General features: G+C 45.0%; 9 protein-coding genes across 9 annotated transcripts; 5 read left to right on the forward strand and 4 right to left on the reverse strand.

The window, feature by feature from the left end:
- Positions 1 to 910: 910 nt before the first annotated feature.
- Positions 911 to 2,657, forward strand: V2V93DRAFT_371470 (lactate/malate dehydrogenase). Its single transcript, XM_066910513.1, has 3 exons — positions 911 to 1,396; positions 1,460 to 1,490; positions 1,549 to 2,657. Exons 1-3 carry the CDS (start codon positions 1,328 to 1,330, stop codon positions 2,469 to 2,471), a joined length of 1,023 nt encoding a protein of 340 aa, XP_066764869.1. The 5' UTR covers positions 911 to 1,327; the 3' UTR covers positions 2,472 to 2,657.
- V2V93DRAFT_371473 (uncharacterized protein) lies at positions 2,658 to 4,098 on the forward strand. Its single transcript, XM_066910514.1, has 3 exons — positions 2,658 to 2,919; positions 2,989 to 3,738; positions 3,791 to 4,098. The coding sequence occupies exons 1-3, from the start codon at positions 2,785 to 2,787 to the stop codon at positions 3,989 to 3,991; spliced, it is 1,086 nt and encodes a 361-aa protein (XP_066764870.1). The 5' UTR covers positions 2,658 to 2,784; the 3' UTR covers positions 3,992 to 4,098.
- V2V93DRAFT_336546 (CDC45 family) lies at positions 4,037 to 6,544 on the reverse strand. Its single transcript, XM_066907732.1, has 3 exons — positions 5,850 to 6,544; positions 4,780 to 5,804; positions 4,037 to 4,725 (listed from the first exon to the last, which is right to left on the reverse strand). The coding sequence occupies exons 1-3, from the start codon at positions 6,474 to 6,476 to the stop codon at positions 4,212 to 4,214; spliced, it is 2,166 nt and encodes a 721-aa protein (XP_066764871.1). The 5' UTR covers positions 6,477 to 6,544; the 3' UTR covers positions 4,037 to 4,211.
- Positions 6,545 to 6,664: 120 nt separating this feature from the next.
- On the reverse strand, positions 6,665 to 8,984 carry V2V93DRAFT_371479 (uncharacterized protein). The gene is made up of 5 exons (XM_066910515.1): positions 8,937 to 8,984; positions 8,581 to 8,835; positions 8,232 to 8,405; positions 8,106 to 8,176; positions 6,665 to 8,038 (listed from the first exon to the last, which is right to left on the reverse strand). The coding sequence occupies exons 2-5, from the start codon at positions 8,707 to 8,709 to the stop codon at positions 6,949 to 6,951; spliced, it is 1,464 nt and encodes a 487-aa protein (XP_066764872.1). The 5' UTR covers positions 8,710 to 8,835; positions 8,937 to 8,984; the 3' UTR covers positions 6,665 to 6,948.
- Positions 8,913 to 10,023, forward strand: V2V93DRAFT_371484 (RNA polymerase). The gene is made up of 3 exons (XM_066910516.1): positions 8,913 to 9,068; positions 9,139 to 9,221; positions 9,285 to 10,023. The coding sequence occupies exons 1-3, from the start codon at positions 8,994 to 8,996 to the stop codon at positions 9,769 to 9,771; spliced, it is 645 nt and encodes a 214-aa protein (XP_066764873.1). The 5' UTR covers positions 8,913 to 8,993; the 3' UTR covers positions 9,772 to 10,023.
- V2V93DRAFT_371485 (uncharacterized protein) lies at positions 9,825 to 11,588 on the reverse strand. The gene has a single exon (XM_066910517.1). It carries the CDS (start codon positions 11,529 to 11,531, stop codon positions 9,930 to 9,932), a length of 1,602 nt encoding a protein of 533 aa, XP_066764874.1. The 5' UTR covers positions 11,532 to 11,588; the 3' UTR covers positions 9,825 to 9,929.
- A 108-nt stretch (positions 11,589 to 11,696) lies between these two features.
- V2V93DRAFT_371486 (DHHC palmitoyltransferase-domain-containing protein) lies at positions 11,697 to 13,110 on the forward strand. Its single transcript, XM_066910518.1, has 2 exons — positions 11,697 to 11,765; positions 11,839 to 13,110. Exon 2 carries the CDS (start codon positions 11,901 to 11,903, stop codon positions 12,987 to 12,989), a length of 1,089 nt encoding a protein of 362 aa, XP_066764875.1. The 5' UTR covers positions 11,697 to 11,765; positions 11,839 to 11,900; the 3' UTR covers positions 12,990 to 13,110.
- A 1,153-nt stretch (positions 13,111 to 14,263) lies between these two features.
- On the forward strand, positions 14,264 to 15,146 carry V2V93DRAFT_325421 (Nnf1-domain-containing protein; the record flags this gene model as incomplete). Its single annotated transcript, XM_066907501.1, has 4 exons — positions 14,264 to 14,503; positions 14,601 to 14,840; positions 14,904 to 15,008; positions 15,063 to 15,146. 4 exons carry the CDS (start codon positions 14,264 to 14,266, stop codon positions 15,144 to 15,146), a joined length of 669 nt encoding a protein of 222 aa, XP_066764876.1.
- Positions 15,147 to 16,593: 1,447 nt separating this feature from the next.
- Positions 16,594 to 17,631, reverse strand: V2V93DRAFT_391701 (uncharacterized protein; the record flags this gene model as incomplete). The annotated part of the gene is made up of 1 exon (XM_066912449.1): positions 16,594 to 17,631. The coding sequence occupies one exon, from the start codon at positions 17,629 to 17,631 to the stop codon at positions 16,594 to 16,596; it is 1,038 nt and encodes a 345-aa protein (XP_066764877.1).
- Between the last annotated feature and the right edge of the window lie 3,211 nt (positions 17,632 to 20,842).

Below are 20,842 nucleotides of genomic sequence, written 5' to 3' on the forward strand. Positions count from 1 at the left end.
TGAGTGAATTTCAGTTAAATTGTTATAAAACAAATCCATTATGATTGTAATTTACCCTCTTTATATAATAAATCTGGGTAATCAAGTGTTGTCAAACATGTTGTCTTGAGCCGTTAGGGATATCACTGTTCATAACATGGAGTAAAATTGTCTCCTTCTCCTTTCCTGAACGTCAAGCAATTGTTCCCTTAAAAGCAAGAGTATTTTATGGCAAGAGTGATATTGAAAGGTCCATCCATTTTAGTGAATCGTTCCAATTGCATCTAGTCAGCAACATTGAAAATAATTTCTGATTCTCCCACTTGTTTGACTATGTCAATTGACGGCAGTATTACTATAGTGTTGCCTGGCATTCGTGATTATCTCATGTATCTCGGTTATATAATCACTTCCTGATGATAGTATCCAATCTAGACAGTCGATTCTCTCAAAGTCCGAACTATCTGCCGCCTCCATGATAACCTCATTAATGTATTCCAATACCGTCGGAATCGCATTAGGCCAGTCTTCTTGAACTTGCTCCATTTGCACTCTATGATTCCCTGCGTCTATGTATTCATATAGCATGTTATAATACCTTCTGGATTTATAACTCGCTGCTATATCTCCTACTAGCGCATATTCATTGAGCCACGAAGATTGATTGTGCAGGTTGTATTCTAGGCCATAGATCAACAGTGGTGTGCAGTTGAAATTTAAAAAAGCTTCTACCCTCCTGAAGCTTGATACAGCAACGAGGAGAAAAGACGTTATAGTGGTTCTAAGCACAAATAACGAAGCCATCCTACGTATATTACGATACTGACGATTTGGTAGAACTCCTGAACCAACTATTGTAATAAAGTAAATCGGAAATTTTGACAGCTAAAATGAGAATTACTACAGTAGCATGGGAGGACAAGAGGGCAACCAGGAATTATCGCTTCTGCACAATGGTCTGGCTAATATTGAGCTTGCGGGACTTATGCTGACTAAGTGATACTTAACTTTTCCACACTGCGCTACCGTCGCCAATCAAGCTCAGTCTCTTCAATTTTGCACCCGTACATATAATAAATGCCAATTTATTTAGTGAGCTGTGAAATATATATCGGAAAGACCCAGAATTATAGAGGGCGACTGGCAAGACCGGCCCTTGTTCCTATCCGAGAACTCGCCGTGAGAGCAGACTATAGTGTGGCGCACAGTGCTGCTTGTCATTGGCCAGCCGGCAAACTGCGGCAAGTGTGGCTGGTGGTTGCCTCTTCTCCGCGCTCTTCATTGCCGGGATAGAAGATCCCGGATTTTGCAGACTCTACATCCTTTTCTTGGTCCACATACTCTCACAATGGTTTTGATTGCTCGCTCTTCCTTCTTCAACGCTCAACGCCGTGCTTTCTCGTCTTCGGCTGCTACCGTATGTATATGCTATAATCAATCAATTGAGCAATTGGCTGTTGAGCTAACCTCTTGTGTATAGGCCTACAAGGTCGCCGTTCTCGGTGCTGCAGGTAAAATTTTGATCAATAATAGAATACAGCTTCTGCTCGGTGATGCTAACAATCATAGGTGGTATTGGTCAGCCGCTGTCGCTTCTTTTGAAGCTGAACGACAAAGTCACCGACCTTGCGCTTTATGATCTCCGCGGAGCTCCTGGTGTCGCTGCGGATGTGTCGCACGTTCCTGCTAATTCGACCGTCACCGGATACCTTCCTGCCGATGGCGGTCTTGAGAAGGCCCTCACAGGTGCTGATGTTGTTGTGATCCCGGCTGGTATTCCCAGAAAGCCTGGTATGACTCGTGATGATCTTTTCAACACTAACGCCTCCATTGTCCGTGATCTGGCTAAGGCTGTTGGCGACTATGCGCCTAAGGCCTTCACCCTCATCATTTCCAACCCTGTCAACTCGACTGTTCCTATCGTCTCAGAGGTGCTTAAGTCGAAGGGTGTCTATGACCCCAAGCGTCTCTTCGGTGTGACCACTCTTGATGTTCTCCGTGCCTCGCGCTTCATCTCGCAAGTCAAGGGCACCAAGCCTGAAGATGAGCCCGTTACTGTTGTTGGTGGACATTCTGGTGTCACCATCGTTCCCCTGATCTCCCAGTCGAACCACCCTGATATCTCTGGCGAGACTCTTGATGCTCTTACCAACAGAATCCAGTTTGGTGGTGACGAGGTTGTCAAGGCCAAGGATGGTGCAGGTTCTGCTACTCTTTCCATGGCTCAAGCTGCAGCCCGTTTCACCAACTCTCTTCTTACCTCGTTGTCTGGAACTCCGGTTACTGAGCCCACTTTCGTTGACTCGCCCCTTTTTAAGTCTGAGGGAATTGAATTCTTTGCTTCCAAGGTCACTCTCGGACCGTCGGGTGCTGAGACCATCCATGAGTTGGGTGCTGTGAGCGAGTACGAGGAGAAGCTCATTGAGGCTTGCAAGGTTGACTTGAAGAAGAACATTGCAAAGGGTGTTGCTTTCGTTGAGCAGAACCCTTAAATTCTCTACAACTTTGATAGTACAGCATATAAATCTATTTTCTGTTAGGAGACACTAGTAGTAAAATAAAGACGCAAATTTATATAAAACTATCTTGACTGTCGCGCGAGCAAGAGACAATCGCAGTGAATGAAAACCCCAAAATTGTTACGTTAAATAATTGAACCTTATTTAGTAGACCCTGGTCTAGTGGACATCAATGATTTATATTGCAGTACAGATTGTAGATTCTGGTATCAACGAGGGTGTTGGTTGTCGCATTGCCTTCTTTTGTTAACCCAACTTCCTGCCACTACTCTAGACCGCTCATAATATGAAAGTAGTCACCATATCTCAATGTGAGGGTAAACCAGGTGAGTTGTACTATCCTCTCTCTGTGCAGGAGTTGGCTCCCCCGATCCCGCAACCCTCTGAATCTCAGATACTAGTGAAGATCTCTGCCGCCTCGGTGAGCTCATCTTGACACACTTTTATTTTCGACAATATTATGGACTGCCACTGACCAGTTCTAATCCAGTTGAATCATCGAGACCACTTTATACGGCAACACCTTTATCCAGGCGTAGCATTCAATGTGGTGCTTGGATCTGACTGTGTAGGCCGTGTCGTATCTGTTGGCCCAGATGCAAAAAATGAATCGCTTATAGATCGGAGAGTTTTAGTATACCCTGCAAAGGGCTGGATCTCAAAAGTCTCCGCTCCTGAAAATCCAGGAGCATTTGCAATTTTGGGAGGTACCAGCTTTTATGCTTCAGGCACATTGGCCGAATATCTTCTATTGGAATCTGCAGATCTTATCAGCGATTGCCCTGCTCATCTAGATGATTTACATGCTGCGGCTTTGCCTCTTGCCGGACTTACTGCATATCGTGCTGTTGTCACGCAGGCGCAAATAGGCGCCGGATCTACACTACTGGTAACGGGCGCGGGAGGTGGTGTTGCAATATACGCAGTTCAGATAGCTAAAGCACTTGGTGCGAAGGTTTTCGTCACCTCTGGCAGTCAGGAGAAGTTGAATTTTGTTACCGAGACCTTAAAGGCTGATGGAGGGGTACTTTATACCGCGAAGGACTGGGGTAAGAAGCTTCTGCTTCTGCTTCATCAAAATGGTCTATCTGGTGTCGATGCAGTTGTTGACGGTTCTGGAGGCAAGACTTTGAGTCAACTAGTCAGATCTCTGAATGCGGGGGGAAAATTTGTAAGCTATGGTATGACCACAGAACCGCGACTTGAGGTTGCAATGGGCGCAGTTCTCAAGCATTTGAGTGTGAGTTATTAGCTGCAAGTAGTTACTAGGGGTTTTGCTAACCACTCAATAGGTTATTGGATCTACTATGGGATCCAAGCGCGAATTTGACGGTATGATTGAGCTAGTACATAAACACCGCATTATTCCTATAGTTTCGTCAGTTATACAAGGTCTGGAGAACACAGAAGAGGCTTTTCAGGCACTTGTTGCTCCGGGAAGAGTGGGAAAGGTTGTAATAAATATACGTCAGCCAAAATACGCTAACATTTAGCAAGCCAAAAAATCGATCTCGCTCTACAAGTTTGGCAATGTGCGATATGGGTCATAATATACAATTCACCTTCATTGTACAAGAAATTGAATAATCTAAAACCTGCAGTAAAAACTAGAAAACGAATGAAATATGCGCTATCAACAGAACTTGGAAATCATACCTGTGATAACGGCTCCTCATGATACTATACTCATACAATAACAGATACGTAGTAAAATCATCTGAGTCCAACTGAAGACATGCCTTCCAAGAACCCCGTCAAGTCATCTTTTCGGACCTCAACAACAGAGCTTTCAAAGCTGTCAATCTTGACTCTGGCATGAGCTTGGCCAGCCATCTCTTGAAAAAGGATACCGAACGAGTTTGACGATGTAGTTTCCTCTTCGTCAGCCAAAAGTCGGTCTCTCAAATCATTAGCTACAGCTTTCTCAGCTACTTTAGCAGGTAAACCAACGACTGTATATGCGTCGCGCTGCTGATCAAGTACAGCCATCACCATCGGACTAGGCCGATCAGTCTGCTCCGATTTGCATTCGTTAACCCAAGATGCTAGACGTACCAAAGTAAGTGGATTGTTAAATAATTCCAAATCGGGACCATCTTTCAAGATGACAAGTCGAAAAGATCGCAAGTCATGCACCTGATCCTTTTCTAATAAGGCTGTGGCTGTTCGGACAACAGCTTGTTGAACAATTTGAGCTCTCTCGAGTCCGTGTAATAGCAGCTCGATACTAAACGAGACGGTCAGTTGCTGTAAAAAAATACTTTAGCTAGCGTGAGCTTACTTTTCGAGGGCATCCCAAGCAGTCCAAAAGTTGTCGATCCAGACCTCCTTAAATTCTTTCTCTTCTTCATCCGTCCTTTCTTTATACGAGATAGTTGGTTTAATATTCTCTTTATCGGTAATGTTGATACCTTTTCCACACTCAAGCAATGCGGCAATCCCTTCGACAGCATCTCCAGCGCTGACCATCCCTCTAAAACCAAATTTTCGTACGACACCCGTACGAACCACGTTACCTATGCCATTGACTTCAGCAACCGCAGCTAGTCTGTCTTTGAGTTCACGTTTCAATGACACATCTGTATGCGTCCATTTCTCTCTCGCAACATGAAGTGAAATGCCCATTTTGGCAAGCATTTTGTGAAGCTTTTTTCGTCCTTCATCATTCCATAAAGTTAGTCGGGATGCCACATAGGGCGAATGATTTATTGAGTCATAGAGGGACCAGTGACGTAGCAAAAAAAGCCTATAATCCGGCTGGATCACAAGAGCAGAGTCATCAGCTGATAGTCTAGATGCATTAACTTGCGGGTTTAAACGTAGCACTTCATCACGCAGCAGTGGAAACAACCGCCGATAGAGTTGAGGAGACGTATTGTCGACAGCAGTTGTGCCTACAACAGAAAGCCATAGATCGGGATTGGAAGCGTAGCCAAGAAACGAGAGGAGTGTGTAGACTTGGGACGCAATCGGCGTAGAGCTAAAAGTACCGCGTCCGTAGTATGCACCCACAATTTCTTTGCATGATTTGATATAATCTCGGACAGACTTCTGTCGTCGAGGAGCGGGTGATGGACACCGGGACGACAGAGATTTTCTTTTGCTAGAGGCAGTTCCACTAGATGTTGGAGAATCGAAGACCGTCTCAGAAGCGCCATTATAATCGCGATCTATACCTGAGTCGGCTGCATCACTGTTTTGATTTGCGTTTGAGCTTTTGTGATTGGTGGCATCGCTTGTTGTTGCGTGATGGTCTTTAGGATCGTAGTCTAAATCGCCTTCATCTGCATCTTCATCGCTGTCATTCTGAAGTTTCTCGTCTTCTCTAGCAAGACCATTGTCGTTGTCATCCTGAAGTTTCTCGTCTTCTCTAGCAAGACCATTGTCGTTTTCATCATTAATAGTATCACTGTCCTCAAAAATTTCTTTCTCATCTGCATCCTCATCGTTGTCATTGTCGTCGTCATCGTCGTCGTCGACGTCGTCGTCATCGTCATCATCAAACTGTAGCAGGGCCTGATAGGCTTCGCGCTCCTTGTTAAGCAAACCATCGTCCACGTCGCCGTCATCAAAACAGACAATGTCAGTCGAGCCAAACATGTTCTGCAAATTCCATGGTCGGTGGCTGTCAAAGACATAAAGTTTTCGCGATGCGTGGAGTTCAGTTGAATCCTCCTCATCGTCGGTCATCAAATACTCGTCTAGATCGACCAAAGCGCCACAACCAAGGAGAATTACCGAGGTAATGCTGTCCTCAAGCTCTGCATAGCGCCTCCGAAGCTCGGAGTACCCAGTTACTGGGCAGGTACGATGCGGAATGAGGTCGCGCTTGAATATACCAGAGAGGATCCTGGCAGCACAGAGCGCGTCAACATCGAGGCACGCGACGAAGAGAACGAGACGGCAAGATGTGTGCGAAAGAGCGGCTGAATGAAGCGCATCAAATTCAGCTGCATAAGAAACTGGCGATACATACATCGTGAAACCGCTCAGTGGCGGGCGCTGCTTTGTTTGTTCGTCGTCTGGCTGTTGTTGTTGGACGAGAGGAAGAGTGTACAAAATCTTGAACGCGTCTGCGACACGCGCGACAGAGCTGCTCAATACCCCAACCCTAAAGCTACAGATGCGTCTCATCTTCGCATTTTCTATATTTACTAATTTATGGCTCACGACTATGAAAAGGTGCCATTACAATAATTACAATACACTAAGCAAAATACACAAAAGAAGCATGAATAGCACAAACGAATATGCTCGCATCAAAAAAAACTGCAATCACGGGAGAATTGTGCATCACCCATTTCTAAAATATGACTTCTAAAAGATGACTCGCTACACAACATTATTCCAAGAAATACACAAAATTCAGTCTTTATAAAACAATTTAAATAGCTGAATACAAAGTACTCTCTCTCTCTCTCTTCTGGTCTTCTTATACTTTTGAGTTTTCTTACTCCGCATCAGGAGCCGACGCCTCGTTCGCGATCTCCTCGGTAGGCGAAGCAGACTCTGTTGCGGGTGTTTCCTCCTCTTCACCATCCTCGGTCTTTCCGTTTCGTCTAGTCAATCGCTTCTTCTGGTCTTTGACGTTGTCAGTCTCGGCTTCCTTCTCTAAGCGGTCGATCTCAGCCTGTGCCTTTTTAATATTTTCAGCGGTAGTCTTTTCTTGGTTGTCGCTGAACCATTGGATCTTTTCCTTCAAGCTTGCAACAGTGGCCGGAACTTCCTCGCGACTCATCGGAACGCCAACAGACAATTTACTGAGAGAGCTAACAATCTCAAAGTTCAAAGTAAATTTCTCCTTCTCAGGCTGAGTATTATTGTTCGATTTCTTCTTTCCCTTCTTGCCTACAAAGTAAATATCGTCATCTGTGGACTTACGCGACAGAACTTGAGTTCCTGGGGGAGGTGCCGCATCGATAGTGCGCTTAGCCTGTGCAGCAAGACCGCTTGCACTCTTCACAGCGCCCGAAGAGGGTTTGAAGGAGGGGTCAAAATACTGTAACAAAGACTCGGCCTGTGTCAGATCCGCAGCAAAAGCTGGCTCACTAGCAGCCTCAAGCTTAAGCGCAGCACGTTTCTTTCGACGCTCGCGTTCAAACTCCTCACGTTCGGCCTTCTGACGCTCCCATCTGCGCTGCCGTTCCTCTTGCTCAAACTTGCCATATTCTTTCTTCTGCTGGTAGAACTCATTCTTGAATTTTCTCAATGCATTGAAGGCTTCATCTTTGGCCTTACGGGCTTCATTACGCTTCTCAATCAAACTGGAGCGACTCTTGTATGCCTTGTCGGACTCAGCGCGATAAGCGTTAAGCTCATTCACAATTTCAGTATGCTTAGCCGAAAGCTCTTTAGACTCGGAATCTTCAACTTTGGAGCGGAGGGCGGAAACCTTCTCCTTACTCTCTGCAATAGACTGCTCAATTTCACGAATGCTTGCAAAAGATTTGCGCAACTTCTTCAAAGCAGTAATGTCACTCAGTAAGCGCTTCTCTTCCACTAGCTTTAAAGTACCAGAGTCAACCTGGCTCTCAAGTTTTCTGAATGAAATCGGCACGTCAGCACATGATTCTGTCATACCAGGAACATTTGCAAAGGTAGACTTACTTGATATGGGCATCCAAATCCTCAACAGACTTGTAGTTGAGTTTCGCCTTAGTGGCCTGAACATCCTTGATCTGAATGCGATTGTTAGATACGATCTCAAACTTTCTGTTTTGATCAAACTCTTACCTTTCGCTTAATACCCTCATCTAGCGCTTTGATCTCCTCAAAGACCTTCTGATTGGCAGCGCGGATCTCGGACTGACGCTGCTTGATCGCATTGAGAGAGGCACGTAGCTCCTGCTGCTTTTCATTTTGAGGGGAGTCCGAAGACAAAGCCTTTAGCTGGTTGACATAATATTCCTAAACAATATACATGATTAGCATTGCATGGCCAAGGCACACGAACAAGGCCTTTGTGTCGATTTCAAGACGATCGTTTTCAGGCAGGATAGCGCGCTAATCAGAGGTATAACTACAGAAAGCAGTACAGCCTTTTCTCTCTCGATTTCTGCTCAAATCCGTGGCAATTGCTCACCTGCTTGTCGCTCTTCGCCTTGAGGTCTTTCTCAAGGGTGTCGAGTCCAGACTCAAAGGCAGCCTGGTCGGGCTTCGTCGGACGAGCCTTGGGTTCAGCAGTCTTCTTGGGCTCGTCGATTGTTGCCATTGTTGCAACAGCGAATAAAGTTGAATGTGGAGTGGGTGCTGTGGAGAACAGGGAAAAGAATAGAAATAAGAGTGTCGGAGCGTTTCCACGCGGTTGAGATTTTTCCTACACCGCCTCGGGCACACACTTGCGTAGAGTTAGTCACGTGAATTGCGTATATTGTAGCACCGCTACGTTTAAAGTTTCAAGAGTTTTCCGTGCGAGCAAGTCTTCAAAATAAATCTCACCGATCTTTTTTTGCGCTCTTCTTCCATTTTTACCCTGGTTTTGTATTTTTAGCCAAAATGGACGAGTCTGAGAGACAGGCTTCCAGGCTATGGCGCACTTTCCGAACCGTCAAGGAAATGGTGAAGGACCGAGTATGTCATATTTTTTGTTTTTTTGATCTAGTTGTCTTTGTTGCACCCTCTCTGACTGTATACTACTCAGGGATACGATATCAGTGACGACGACCTAAACATGACTTTGGATGTGTTCCGTTCAAGGATGTGTGACTCTATGGGAGTGCCTCAGTATGTCGCAAACGCTGATCTTCATGAATGATGTCTATATGAAACTGACACAAGAATTTCTAGACGGCAGCTGATGGGTTTCCAAGCCACTCCAACCGCTGAAGCTCAAGCAAAATTCCCCGATCTGGGAAGTTTATGGGTCGAGTTTTGTGAGGAAGCGGCGGTCGGGATTAAAACTATGCGACAATTTTGTCTGCACATCATGGACAAGTCGTTCACAAGTGGTATTTTCATTTATCAGACCTCCATCACCCCTTCAGCAAATAAAATGCTGCCTACCGTTGCGCCAGCCACGATAGAAACATTTCAAGAATGTGACTTGCTCGTCAATATCACTCATCACGAGCTGGTACCAAAGCACATTCGTATGTCGACTGAAGAAAAGAAGTTGTTGCTTGAGAAATACAGACTCAAAGAAAGTCAACTTCCCAGAATTCAGCGTGAGGATCCTGTTGCACGCTACTTGGGCTTGAAGCGGGGTATGGTTGTCAAAATTATCAGACGAAGTGAAACTAGTGGACGATACGCGAGCTATAGGATATGTTTATAAGAGTAGGCCATGATGCTATAAAAAAGGGAGCGAGAGATATTGGATCGCACAGGTAGTTCAGAATTTGTGTTTTATTTATAAATTATAATACTTTATAAGCTTTGTAACTTTCATCTAGCGCAGAAATGGTTTCAGCATCTACTAGTAACCAAATTTTTCTATATTTGCCCTGGACTGAGAACACCAGCTAGTGAAGCCATTTCCCTGATTAATATTTCAATGTCTGTAGACTTGCGCGTAGCGGATACGGGGATCGTCTTCCAGCCCAAGATATCAGCAGAGTTCAGCAGATGCAAATACTTCTCCTGAGTTCGAGGCAAATCAGCTTTCGTGGCAACAATCAGTTTTTTCTTGCCGTCCATACGCTCCGGTCCCAGCTCGTTTATCAGAATTCTCAAATTGTCTGCAGGATTGGGACTATCTAACCCGATCACAAACACTAAGCCTTTAGTTCGCTCGATGTGCCTCAGAAAATCGATGCCCATGCCACGGTTTAGATTTGCGCCAGCAATAATTCCAGGGATATCAGCAACTGTAAACGACTCATCTGTAGAAGCAATGTCCAATAGGATTGTTCCTACGGATGGCGACAGTGTCGTAAACTCCCAGTGTCCTATCCGCGGTCTTGCGTTTGAGATTGCTCTAAGAAGCGTGCTCTTACCTGCATTAGGTAATCCTACCAGTCCCAGATCGGCCAGCAACTTCAGCTCAAATCTGAAAATTCCCTTTAGGCCTGCTCGGCCACAAGTTGCAAATCGCGGATTTCTAATATCAGCTGTGTGAAAATGTCGATTACCTAGTCCACCTCGACCTCCTTTCAGCAGCAATATAGGCGGCCCTGGTTTGATGAGATCAATACCATCAGCAGGAAATGCATCTTGAATTTGTTCGTGCCTTTCCTGAGCACGGTCATCTAGAACTTTTCTCTTTACCAAGTCCTGAAAAAATTTTCGCTCTTCGTTGAATTCTTGAAACCCCGACGAGTGGATCCAGCCTTGACCAGGAGGTGGATTATCACGCTCCAGCGTGGTGTCAGGAGCCAGCGTAATATGCGTACCCACAGGAACCCGGATTATGATATCTTTCCCGTTTGCTCCGTCCATCTGCGAGGGCCGCCCCGACTCTCCGGACTCTGCTAAAAATCGCTTCTGCAGCTTGTGTAGAGAACTATCTCCTTCAACAGCCTGAACATATATACTCCCACCATCACCTCCATCTCCGCCATCTGGAGGACCTTTTGATCGTCCCGCGTCTCGCAGAAAAGTCACATTACCATTACCGCCTGCTCCCGACGCCAACTTCAAGACCATAACATCAGCAAATTGCGACTCTATTCGTCGTACTGGCTTCCGCTTGGAAAGAACAGTGGTAGGCCGAACTTCCACAGCTGTTAATCCGGAAATGACTTTTGATGTGGGTAAGTGCTTTAGGTGTATGTTGTGTGTGAATAGCTTTTCGTCCGGAATGTTCCTTGCGATGTCGAGAATATTATATGGTTCTCCATCTGTGCCCGACGGTGAAGGCTGCCGGGTATCGGAGGGATAAACCGTGAAACCGGTTCTCTCATGACTTATGTAAGGAGATATAGATTTATGAGAAGTTGTAGGTTTCTTTAGTCGTTGAGATCCATCACGAGTCTGAAAGTCATTTGAAGGATTTACTTTGCTGAATATTCGTGAGGAGGTGGCGAATGCGCGTGGGTATGAGCTCTGCGAGCGCACTTGTAATAAACAAAATTGGCTCCTTAGGAGCAGTCGCATTCTTTATCGTCACAGCTTGCCAATGGACTGCACATATATGTTGCTCCTCAAGAAATCGATTAATTCGAGAGAATTCAGGAATTTGCTTTCGGATTTCAAGCGTGCGGCTCAAGGTTGATGACCACTCCCCCTGACTTCGTCTGCTTACTTCAATGTAGCTTTTTATTTACGATAACTTCATGGGTATTTATTCTAATAAATTATAGCGGATACGCTAGGAAAATCTGAGAAATGGTGAAGCAACTTGAATGGCGTTTTTTAGGAATCCTTGTACCATCACTGCTAATTACGGTTCTGGGTCACGCAGGAGACTATTTTGTACTCAGATATCGTCTTAATGAAACTCAGCTGCTATGGCATCGTTTTCGAATGGTCATGATCTGGATAACGTATGTCCTTGCAATATTTGTGCCTCCAGGTTCGCCTCCTCGACCAGATTTCCATCCGGACGAAGGCCTGGCAAAACTATCGACTTTCTGTAAGAAATGCAATGCTGTGAAGCCGCCCAGAGCGCATCATTGCCGTATGTGCAAGACATGTGTGCTTAGAATGGATCATCACTGTCCATGGACCAATAACTGCGTCGGTCATAGAAATTTACCTCATTTTATGAGGTTCTTGGCGTGTGCAGTGTGGGGGCTTTCATCATTGTTAATTACGCTTTGTGGGAGAATAGCAGACCTTTGGGCGTCGAGGCATCGACCGATGCTAGATTCTATGATAACTGTAGCTGAGCTGACAGCCACATTAGTGATGACTCCGTTGACTTTGCTGGTTTGGTTTTCTCTTGTTCTTTTATTAATCAGAACGCTATGGAGTCTTTGTGTGAATACTACGATGATTGAGTCTTGGGAAAGAGAGCGAGTCGAGGGCCAGATTCGAAAAGGGAGATTACCATCAGATACAGGTGAATTTCCATACGATCTTGGAAGTCCATTAGATAATTTACGGGAGTGCCTTGGCCCGTTTCTAAGTTGGTTTAACCCCTTTTCAGAGCCTGATGGCGACGGGATGCACTTTCGGATGATTGAGGAGGCTGATCTCGATATGCCATGGCCGCCCGCAGATCCTGATGAGATTCCAGTACATAATTATTCTGACCTGTCACAGGCTCCATCAACAAGTTCTGCTAGAGCAATCGTTATGGAAAGACATATTTCAACACAAACACCATTCTTCGACGAACGTATGTCGCGTGCTACAAGTAGCGGCGATCAACACGATCAACAATACGGCTGGGATAGCTCAGATTCGGGACCGGATGAAGGATCCTCTGCGGAGGAGTACTGGCGAAAGGACAAATGGCAGTCATGGGAGGGCGAGCGACTAGAAGATTTTGGAGTTGATACCGAAGCAGAGGTGTATTCCTCTACGGTGGCAGAAGAAGACAAGGAGGAAGATATTCCATTGGGTGTGATAAAGCGGAAACTTGCTACCAATTGCAATCGAGATGCTTGATGAATTGTATATAGTGTTTGAGATGTTTCTATGCTGCTCAGAATTATTGTATGTATATTAACGAATACGACAAGATAAGCCAGACACGCACTTTAGCGGCAATAAATAACATAATCTTTAATCAGACCACCACAAAATTGAATATCTATTATAGTTATATTCATCTAGATATATAAGATTCTTCCATGGTATTCTGGTATGTTCGTACGTTACAACCAGTCCCGCCGCAACCGCTATACCATGTAGACTTCGTACGGGCTGCTGTATGATGACCAAAGTGCTCGATCCAAGCTTAACAAGCCTTTCTGGTAGTCCAGCCGTTGTCAGTTGTTGCTATACACCAGTCAATCAAAAGCACGCCCTTTTTAGTCCAGTTGACGAGATGCTATTGAGCGACGAGGTTGATGATTGACGGAATCGCCCAACCAAGTGCGTTAATGCCTTGGGTTACCCATTCTCGCTTTCCAGTGTGAACTAGCTTAGCTCTTAATTATCAATAAGCTCTAGATCCTCGCGTTTAGTCCTTTAATAATAGTATGTGCCGGACTAACATACACGGAGCTCTGGCTGGCGCTTGACAAAGTTTTGTACCCACATCTTGCCGACAGGTAGCCCGTCGCGTACAGGTAGTAGATGGTTGTCTATTGCTTCAGCATTACGCAGCTAATGAAAAACCGATCGCGTACGAGCTCAAGTACCAATTATGTAATAATAAGCTCTTTTTATTTTGTAAAATTTATGGCATCTGGCCTTGTACTGCGTCGAGCCGTACGACCGTCGCGTCGATTACGGACCGTTGTTGTGGGCACATTGTAGATCTTAGGTGAAGCTCGAATGCTAAGTTTTTATTGCTCTCAATAGCTTAAAGAGTAAGAGTAGCCCTAGATTACATTGAGAGCAGTTCCACAATTGATTGTGGAGAAATTTTATATATAAGGTAATAAGTACGAACTACGGTGAGGGCGCGACTCGCACGTCGTATATATTATTTAATAGTTAGCATTTCCTTATTATAAAAGATATGGCACATATGCAAAGATTAATGTTTTTCAAGGACATTTCAGGATTGAAAACCCTGATTTGAAATCGTTGAACATCAAAAATAATCTTACCATATATCATCCTTAGCCGGATATAGTTTCGAGTGTGAATAGACGCGTTGACGCCGCACATGATCTCTATGCCGCGTCTCCAAACTCAAAACCCACAACAAACACCTTACACCGCACATAACGTCCCCTCCATCTTCAGTCGCGAGCAGCATGTCTAAAGATATGGATGATCAAACCTCTGCTTCTCTACCCACCAACCCCGGTAAAGCTGCTACTACAGGATCAGATAGTATACGGCATCAACGGCTTGTTGAAATATTTCAGCGATCGATGCAAGCTACAACAGGAGCACTGACTTTTGAGAAACTAGCACAATGCTATCCGTATGTTGCTGAGAATGGCTCTGCTGGTTTACGAGAGGCGTTGAATCAAGCTATGCGATTTTGGGATTCGAGTTCATCGGTATGTTCGAAAAAAAAGCCAGTCGATTTGCTCATTATCAGCGAAAGATGTGTTTATTGATAATGAATATGTTAAGACAAAGCTGACGATTACATAGCGCGAGTTTTACGCGATTTTAGAAGAACGAGATGTAGCTTCAAAACTATCAGAGCTTGATCAGCTTGTTTTAGAAGCGCGAGACCGCAAGCAGCGAGCAGACGACAATGTGGAGGATGCAGACTCTGGGTATGGCAGGCAAGTTTATGTTGAAAGTCTGACCCCGGAGGATATTGTGAAGGCGCACTTAGGACCGACGAATTTAAAGGAGACAGAGTCTTTAGAAGGACGGATTCGAGCGGTAGGTAGAGATCAATCAGATTGCGTCTTTTATTGGCATAGGCTGATAACTTGAATGAATTAGGTCCAGTCCGCGAACAAACAGCTACTGAAAACAGTAGAAAGCCAAGAAAAAGAAATCTCGGAATTATTCAGCACTATCTCGAAATCTTTGAATGATTTACAAAAGGTTCAGCTGACAATAGATATAGTATTCATACGTACATACTGACTTGATGTGTAGGCATCGGATGAGACAGATGGACTCCCAGATCAGGCCGAGTTGTTTATCTCCCTAGATGAGCTCAATGAGTTGGCGAATAGATGATTGGGTTGATGCGGGATTGAGGATGTACGATATATTTGAGTCAAGTGTGCAGAGACGATGTTTTGATTCTATGAAGTTGACTAATGCTTATTAATGTTACGAAACAGTTCCTTGGATGTATTAGAACGTCAAAAAGTAGAATCCGCAGACGTTTCTTCCAATTATTCAATATTGTAATTGTGGTTGCTTACTTCTACATGTTAAAGCATGTCATTTACTTCATACAACTTCGCGATATGAGGGAGGTAGGAGTCCCTCAGCACAAAGATCATCCTCATCATTATCAGTAGTAGCAGCAGACATCTCAGCCGACTCCTAAAACTGCGACAGTGCATTGCCATTAGTAGGGTCCATCGAGTCCATCGAGCTTGATCTTGCATGCCCATTGTTTGCGTTTAATAGTGCTAAATGATGTATGCTGTCGTTCCTGACTCGTTGGCCGTCGAAACCGGCGCGGTCACGAGATGCACCAAGAATCTGACCGCCTGTGTTGGCGGTCTCTCTATATGCAAGCAGTGTCATAATGCTCATCTGTCTGCCAATACCAGATGAGTCCTGCAGTCTGTTCGCAGCGCGGGGTTTGAGATTGGCTGTCTGTGCCAAGACTCTTGCGCGCTTAATAGATGCTACGAAAAAAGAATCCAGAATGACGAAAAAAGTAGGAACCAAAAATAAAAAGAAACAAAAGGAGTTAGGTCATTTGAATTTGCGTATCAGATTTTTTTAGAGACCATTCACTAGCAGATCCATATTATAGAGTGATGGTATGTATACAAAGTCAATGCTTAGCCATTTATTTTCTTTATCAGGAGATAGAATGAAACCGAGCCTCTGTAGCCAAGGAGAGAGAGCAACGTAAAACTGTTCAGCTACAGCTGATCCTTTCTCTCACATCCGTTACCACATCGGCTACTCTTAGCAGCCGCTTTTGTGATATCATTATATGTAAGTGATCTTTTAGTACTCGGCTTTTTCCTATCTATTTTCCGCTGACGCAGAGCCGCTTTTATTTTGATGCCAGATGCCCTGCTTCATTTGAGCTAAGGATTTGCGTTGACGATGGCTTTAATGTGTTTGGTTGTTAATCATACATCATGGTATTTGTAACTATTCAAATAAAAATAATATTAGAAAAATTAAAAATAATCTTGCCTTTTCGTCACATAATCTATGCAGAAAAACAGATGCAGTATATGATTTTCTCCCAACCAATTAAAGAAAGATAAAATATTAATGTTATCGTACAAGTCCCAAAAACTGGTAATAAAAAAAATAAAAAAGGATATAATAAATAAGCCATGCAGAAAATTAAGAAAAATGAAAAAAACGAACAAAAAATAAAAGCAATATTTTATAATACAAATACAAGCAAGAAAAAAAAAACGCAACACAATAAACCTCGCATAAACTCCAACAACATAAGAAAAATAATTAAAGCACAATTCTATTAGCAAGCCTCCATATTCTTCAGCAGATCCGAAGCTTTGGCGTGCAAAACCGCGTTCTCGCGATCATTAATAGACAGCAAAATCATGACGGTATCGTCGAGCCATCCATGATTAAAATCATTTGCCAACAAATTCCTCAAAGGCGGCGCACTGCGCTTGGCACTGGCATAGTCCGCACGGGGCGGAGCCACGGTCGTTGACGAGGTAGAATGCGAACGGAAATGCATGTGGTCCCATGCGATTTGGTTAGTGAAAACCAGGTCGTGCTCGGCGATGCCGGAGAACTCGAGCGGGGAACTGCGGGCGAGGATCTCGAATGGAGCAGCGGGTGCCATAACGACGAGGTGACGCTTATAGTGCTCGTTATCCCCCTCATTGTGCTTGACGTGCATGACCGAGATCAAAACTGTGTTTTCAATCGATGGATTGCAAGGGTATTCACAAAGAGTAAGACGAAGTGCGTTTGTGGCCTGCTGCACTGATGTAAGTTGATCAACGGCCGGATCAGAACTCGCAGAGCTCTGGTGAAGAGAGGAGATGCACTGCGGAAGGGCAGCAGGAATATCAACAGGAGCAGGGGTTGATGCGCCACTGTCGAAGGTTGTGATTGCACGAGGCTCAAGGCTCTGTTGAACGTACATTTGATCATCAACCCCGAAGAGTACAAGATAGTCCTGCTCAAGCTCATGCTTGGTCGCCGGACGTGGAAGAAGAGTAGGTAGAAGAAAACGAATAGGCGAAGCAGTGCCATCGAGTTTCATCTTAGACGCTAGATCCGGGATAAGTGCACGCAGATCAACGATGTACTGCGACACGCAATTGTCCTTTGACGAGGAACCAAACATGAGCAATGGCTCACCTTTGCCAGAGAAAAAGACCCGAGGCTCAATATGTCCCAATGCCTGAGGCATATTCTTGTGCGACACGCATGCTCCAGCAGAGGCCGGCCCAAAGGCCGGAAGCTGTAAACGGATCGGTGCGTGGCGGCATTGCAATACTTGGCGACCAGCAGCCAAATCAGACATGACCCAATCCATGTCACAGTAATTAATAGTATATCTATCAGCAATGATGCCATGTGGATCCGGAGCGGGACTCTGCTGCGAAAAGCCAATATAAGGATGCACAGCACCTCGCGGGTACGGCAGGACGTTTGCGCGGAAGCGTCTAGGGGCCTGGTGGCTAAATGTCGGAGCTGACTGACGGAAAAGCATTTGCGAGGCGTCCCCCTTGAGACCGGCGACGTTGGAAAGTACATTGACGCGTCCCTTTTCACTGGCAGATTTACTGCTGAAAGAAGCGAGCATAGTGCGGAGGAAGTGCTTGTAGTCGTAGCTTGATCTTCCGAGGGTTTGCTGACCGCTGAGCGATCCTAGCTTGGGCAGTGCGAGTTTTGCCGAAGCCGGAATGAAGCGAGAAGAAAAGTCATTAGATTTGGCACTGGCAGCAGAGTGCAGACCCGAGGCAAAGGCGGGCTGCCTTGTTGAGGAGATGACAGTGCAGGCAATGCAGAAGGTGATGAGGATGCATGCTACTGTTCGCACGAAGTTTGTACGAGGTTGCCGTAACATGACAGTCATCTTGATATCGTGGTGCGGGGGATATGAACAGGAGGAGGCAAAGAGAAAAAAAAGAAGAAAATGTACAGGGAGAGGGAGGAAGCAAAGTAGAAATGGGCTGAAGAAGGTATTAAGTAGTGTAGTTCCGGGGAGGAGCTAGTAGAGTTGTAAATAAAAGCCGGTAAGCTCAGGAAAAAATAGCAGGAACGTTGGAATATGGTTTGCGAGGAGCGTTTTAGCGGACTGGAGGATGGAACCAGAGGACATGGTCTGCATTATTGTCTAATACTGCGGTCTGAGTGCGATGATAGTGCGATAGAGCGACTTGGAGGTCTACAGCAGGTACGAAGACCGTCAAGCGCACCATCCCAGCCAGCCACGCGCAGCAAGAATTGAGTGGTAGGCAAGTGTCATTTTGCATTCAACCACTGAGAAGGGGATGTGTTGCTGGCGTTCTGCCAATTGATACAGCGACCGGGAGGTCGGCAGTCTAACGAGAGGCGAGGCGAGGTACGGCCAGGGTAGGTTTGTGCGCTGGGAAGCAGATTGGGTTTACGAGTAGAGTTCAGCCCGGCTTTGTAACCGTGCAACCGCAACTACCAATAACTAATGATGGGTATTTAAATACAGATTTACCTATTTAAAACTGAGGTACTGATGAAGCCATCACAAAGAGCAATACAACGAGGTACGCTAGTAGTACTAGCGAGCACTCACTATCTTCCGTCTAACTTTTGAGGGTTAACTGGCTGGGCATCGCAGAGTTTGCCCAGGGGTCGCACTACCGCTAGTGCGACTTTCGCTTTTTCCTTACACATAACCGACCGTATCTAACAGAAGAGAGGAGAACGACGCTGAGTAGCAGCCGGCGCAGCTTCAATACGGTCTAAGTCATCGCAGTGGGGCGGTACCAGCGAGCGAAGCTGTTGCCACCGTGCGCGAAACCGTATGAACGGAAGAAGAATATATGCAACGACCGGGATAGGAATAAGAAGGCCGTTTAAACGCAGAAGACCACCAAAAGCCAAAGGGACCTAAACGTTGTGCAGCAAAACGAGGATGCTCTGGGCTGGGATGAATAAGCGGGAGAAAACTATCAGCTGTCCATGCGGATCGCCAGAAACTTTTCGAGTCTGATACCAAAGATTTGGGAAGCAGCCACATCAGCAGGTCTGTTTATCTTTTTACTGATGTTTTATTTTGACAGGCTCGGCTGGTTCAGGTTGAGTATTTCACGACATACTTCGTGATATGACGCCGCGGACGAAGAGCACATAACGGACAATTGCGTCCGCCGTTTCAGCAATGCACAGAACATGAATATGCCAGAAGCAGACAACAGAGCACCATATCCGGAATAAAATAACGAGATGCGGGATCGTTCGACGTCGAAAAACCACTTAGGATGCCGTTTGTGGAATTGTAAGTTGTTGCAACCTGCGGCTCATCTGTGAGGTAATCTCACAATTTGCTTACATCTTCCTGCGCCTAACTTATTTAATATAGCCAGAGGCTGGTTATGATAACCCAGCTGTGCCTAGAAGCCAATGGCGCTCAACAGTACTCATATGGTATTTACTTTCTTACACGGATAGTGCTATCAGCTATCGGAGCTATTCTCTTTCACTTTAAAGTGGGTGGCGGCGTCAGCACTAGATTGGACAGTAGCGCACTATAAACCGCTCAGCGGTGCGCATCACCATCGTATGATTTCTCAGTGAGCAGGATCATGGTCGCTGACCTTCCGCAAGCGATCATTTTGTCTCGTGCAGTGGGTGGCAACCAAGAGACTACGGAACTAATCGTAAAAAGCCCGAAAGTTTACAACGGTCGAGCTAGCCCTATTCGCGGCCACCGCACAGAGTTCGTCGACCCTCAGCCGGGATCGGGTCAGGTTCAAATATGTCATGTAAAACAGTAGGGAAAAAATATGACAGGGCTATTTATCGCTGCTTCTCGTCTTTTGTGACGTCGGAGTACAGCTTGCTTACTTTCTTGCTTGACAACATTTGCTGCCACTTTATACAGCTACTTTTGTCTCTCCTCAAACTTCTTTCCTTGGTATAGCACGATAAGTTTTATTTACTGATAATGAATTAGCAGAGCCGCACTATACTGCACACTGTACGTGCAATACGGCATGAAATTGAAAATAGGCCAGTCCCGACTCTGCCGTTGCGGATCCGGAGTCTGTTCTTGTAGCAGCCATTTTTTTTTTACTTATACTGCTTAAGCATATAACATCTAATAAAGAGATTGAATATTGTCACTGATAAGTAACTACTGATAAGTAACTACAGCTACGCTATGCAACAAATATGAACTACATCATAAAAATTACCATTTCACTAGTATTCAGAAAAAACTCTAAGCCACAAAAGAGCCAAGTATGTAGAGAATTAAACCTCAGACTTCTCTTGTTAAGTCGTCTCAAGCGTAGTCGTACTCGCATACCAATTGATTTCAGTATTTTATAGTTTTAGTGTCAGTTTATCGTGACTCTGTTTCGTAGATCTGTTGGATCATGGTTCAAAGATAGAAGCACTAAAGCTCAGACAACTAAACTCCTCTTGCCATGTGAGACAGTTGCGCTTTTTCATTTAAGAATCGCATTCCACATGTTTGGATATCTCCAATAATATATTTATCATTCCTGAAGTAATCTCTTTCTTTAAAAAAAAATCTTTAA

The sequence above is a fragment of the Kockiozyma suomiensis genome (assembly GCF_038497685.1).
Source record: "Kockiozyma suomiensis strain NRRL Y-17356 unplaced genomic scaffold V2V93scaffold_9, whole genome shotgun sequence".
NCBI lineage: Eukaryota > Fungi > Ascomycota > Lipomycetes > Lipomycetales > Lipomycetaceae > Kockiozyma > Kockiozyma suomiensis.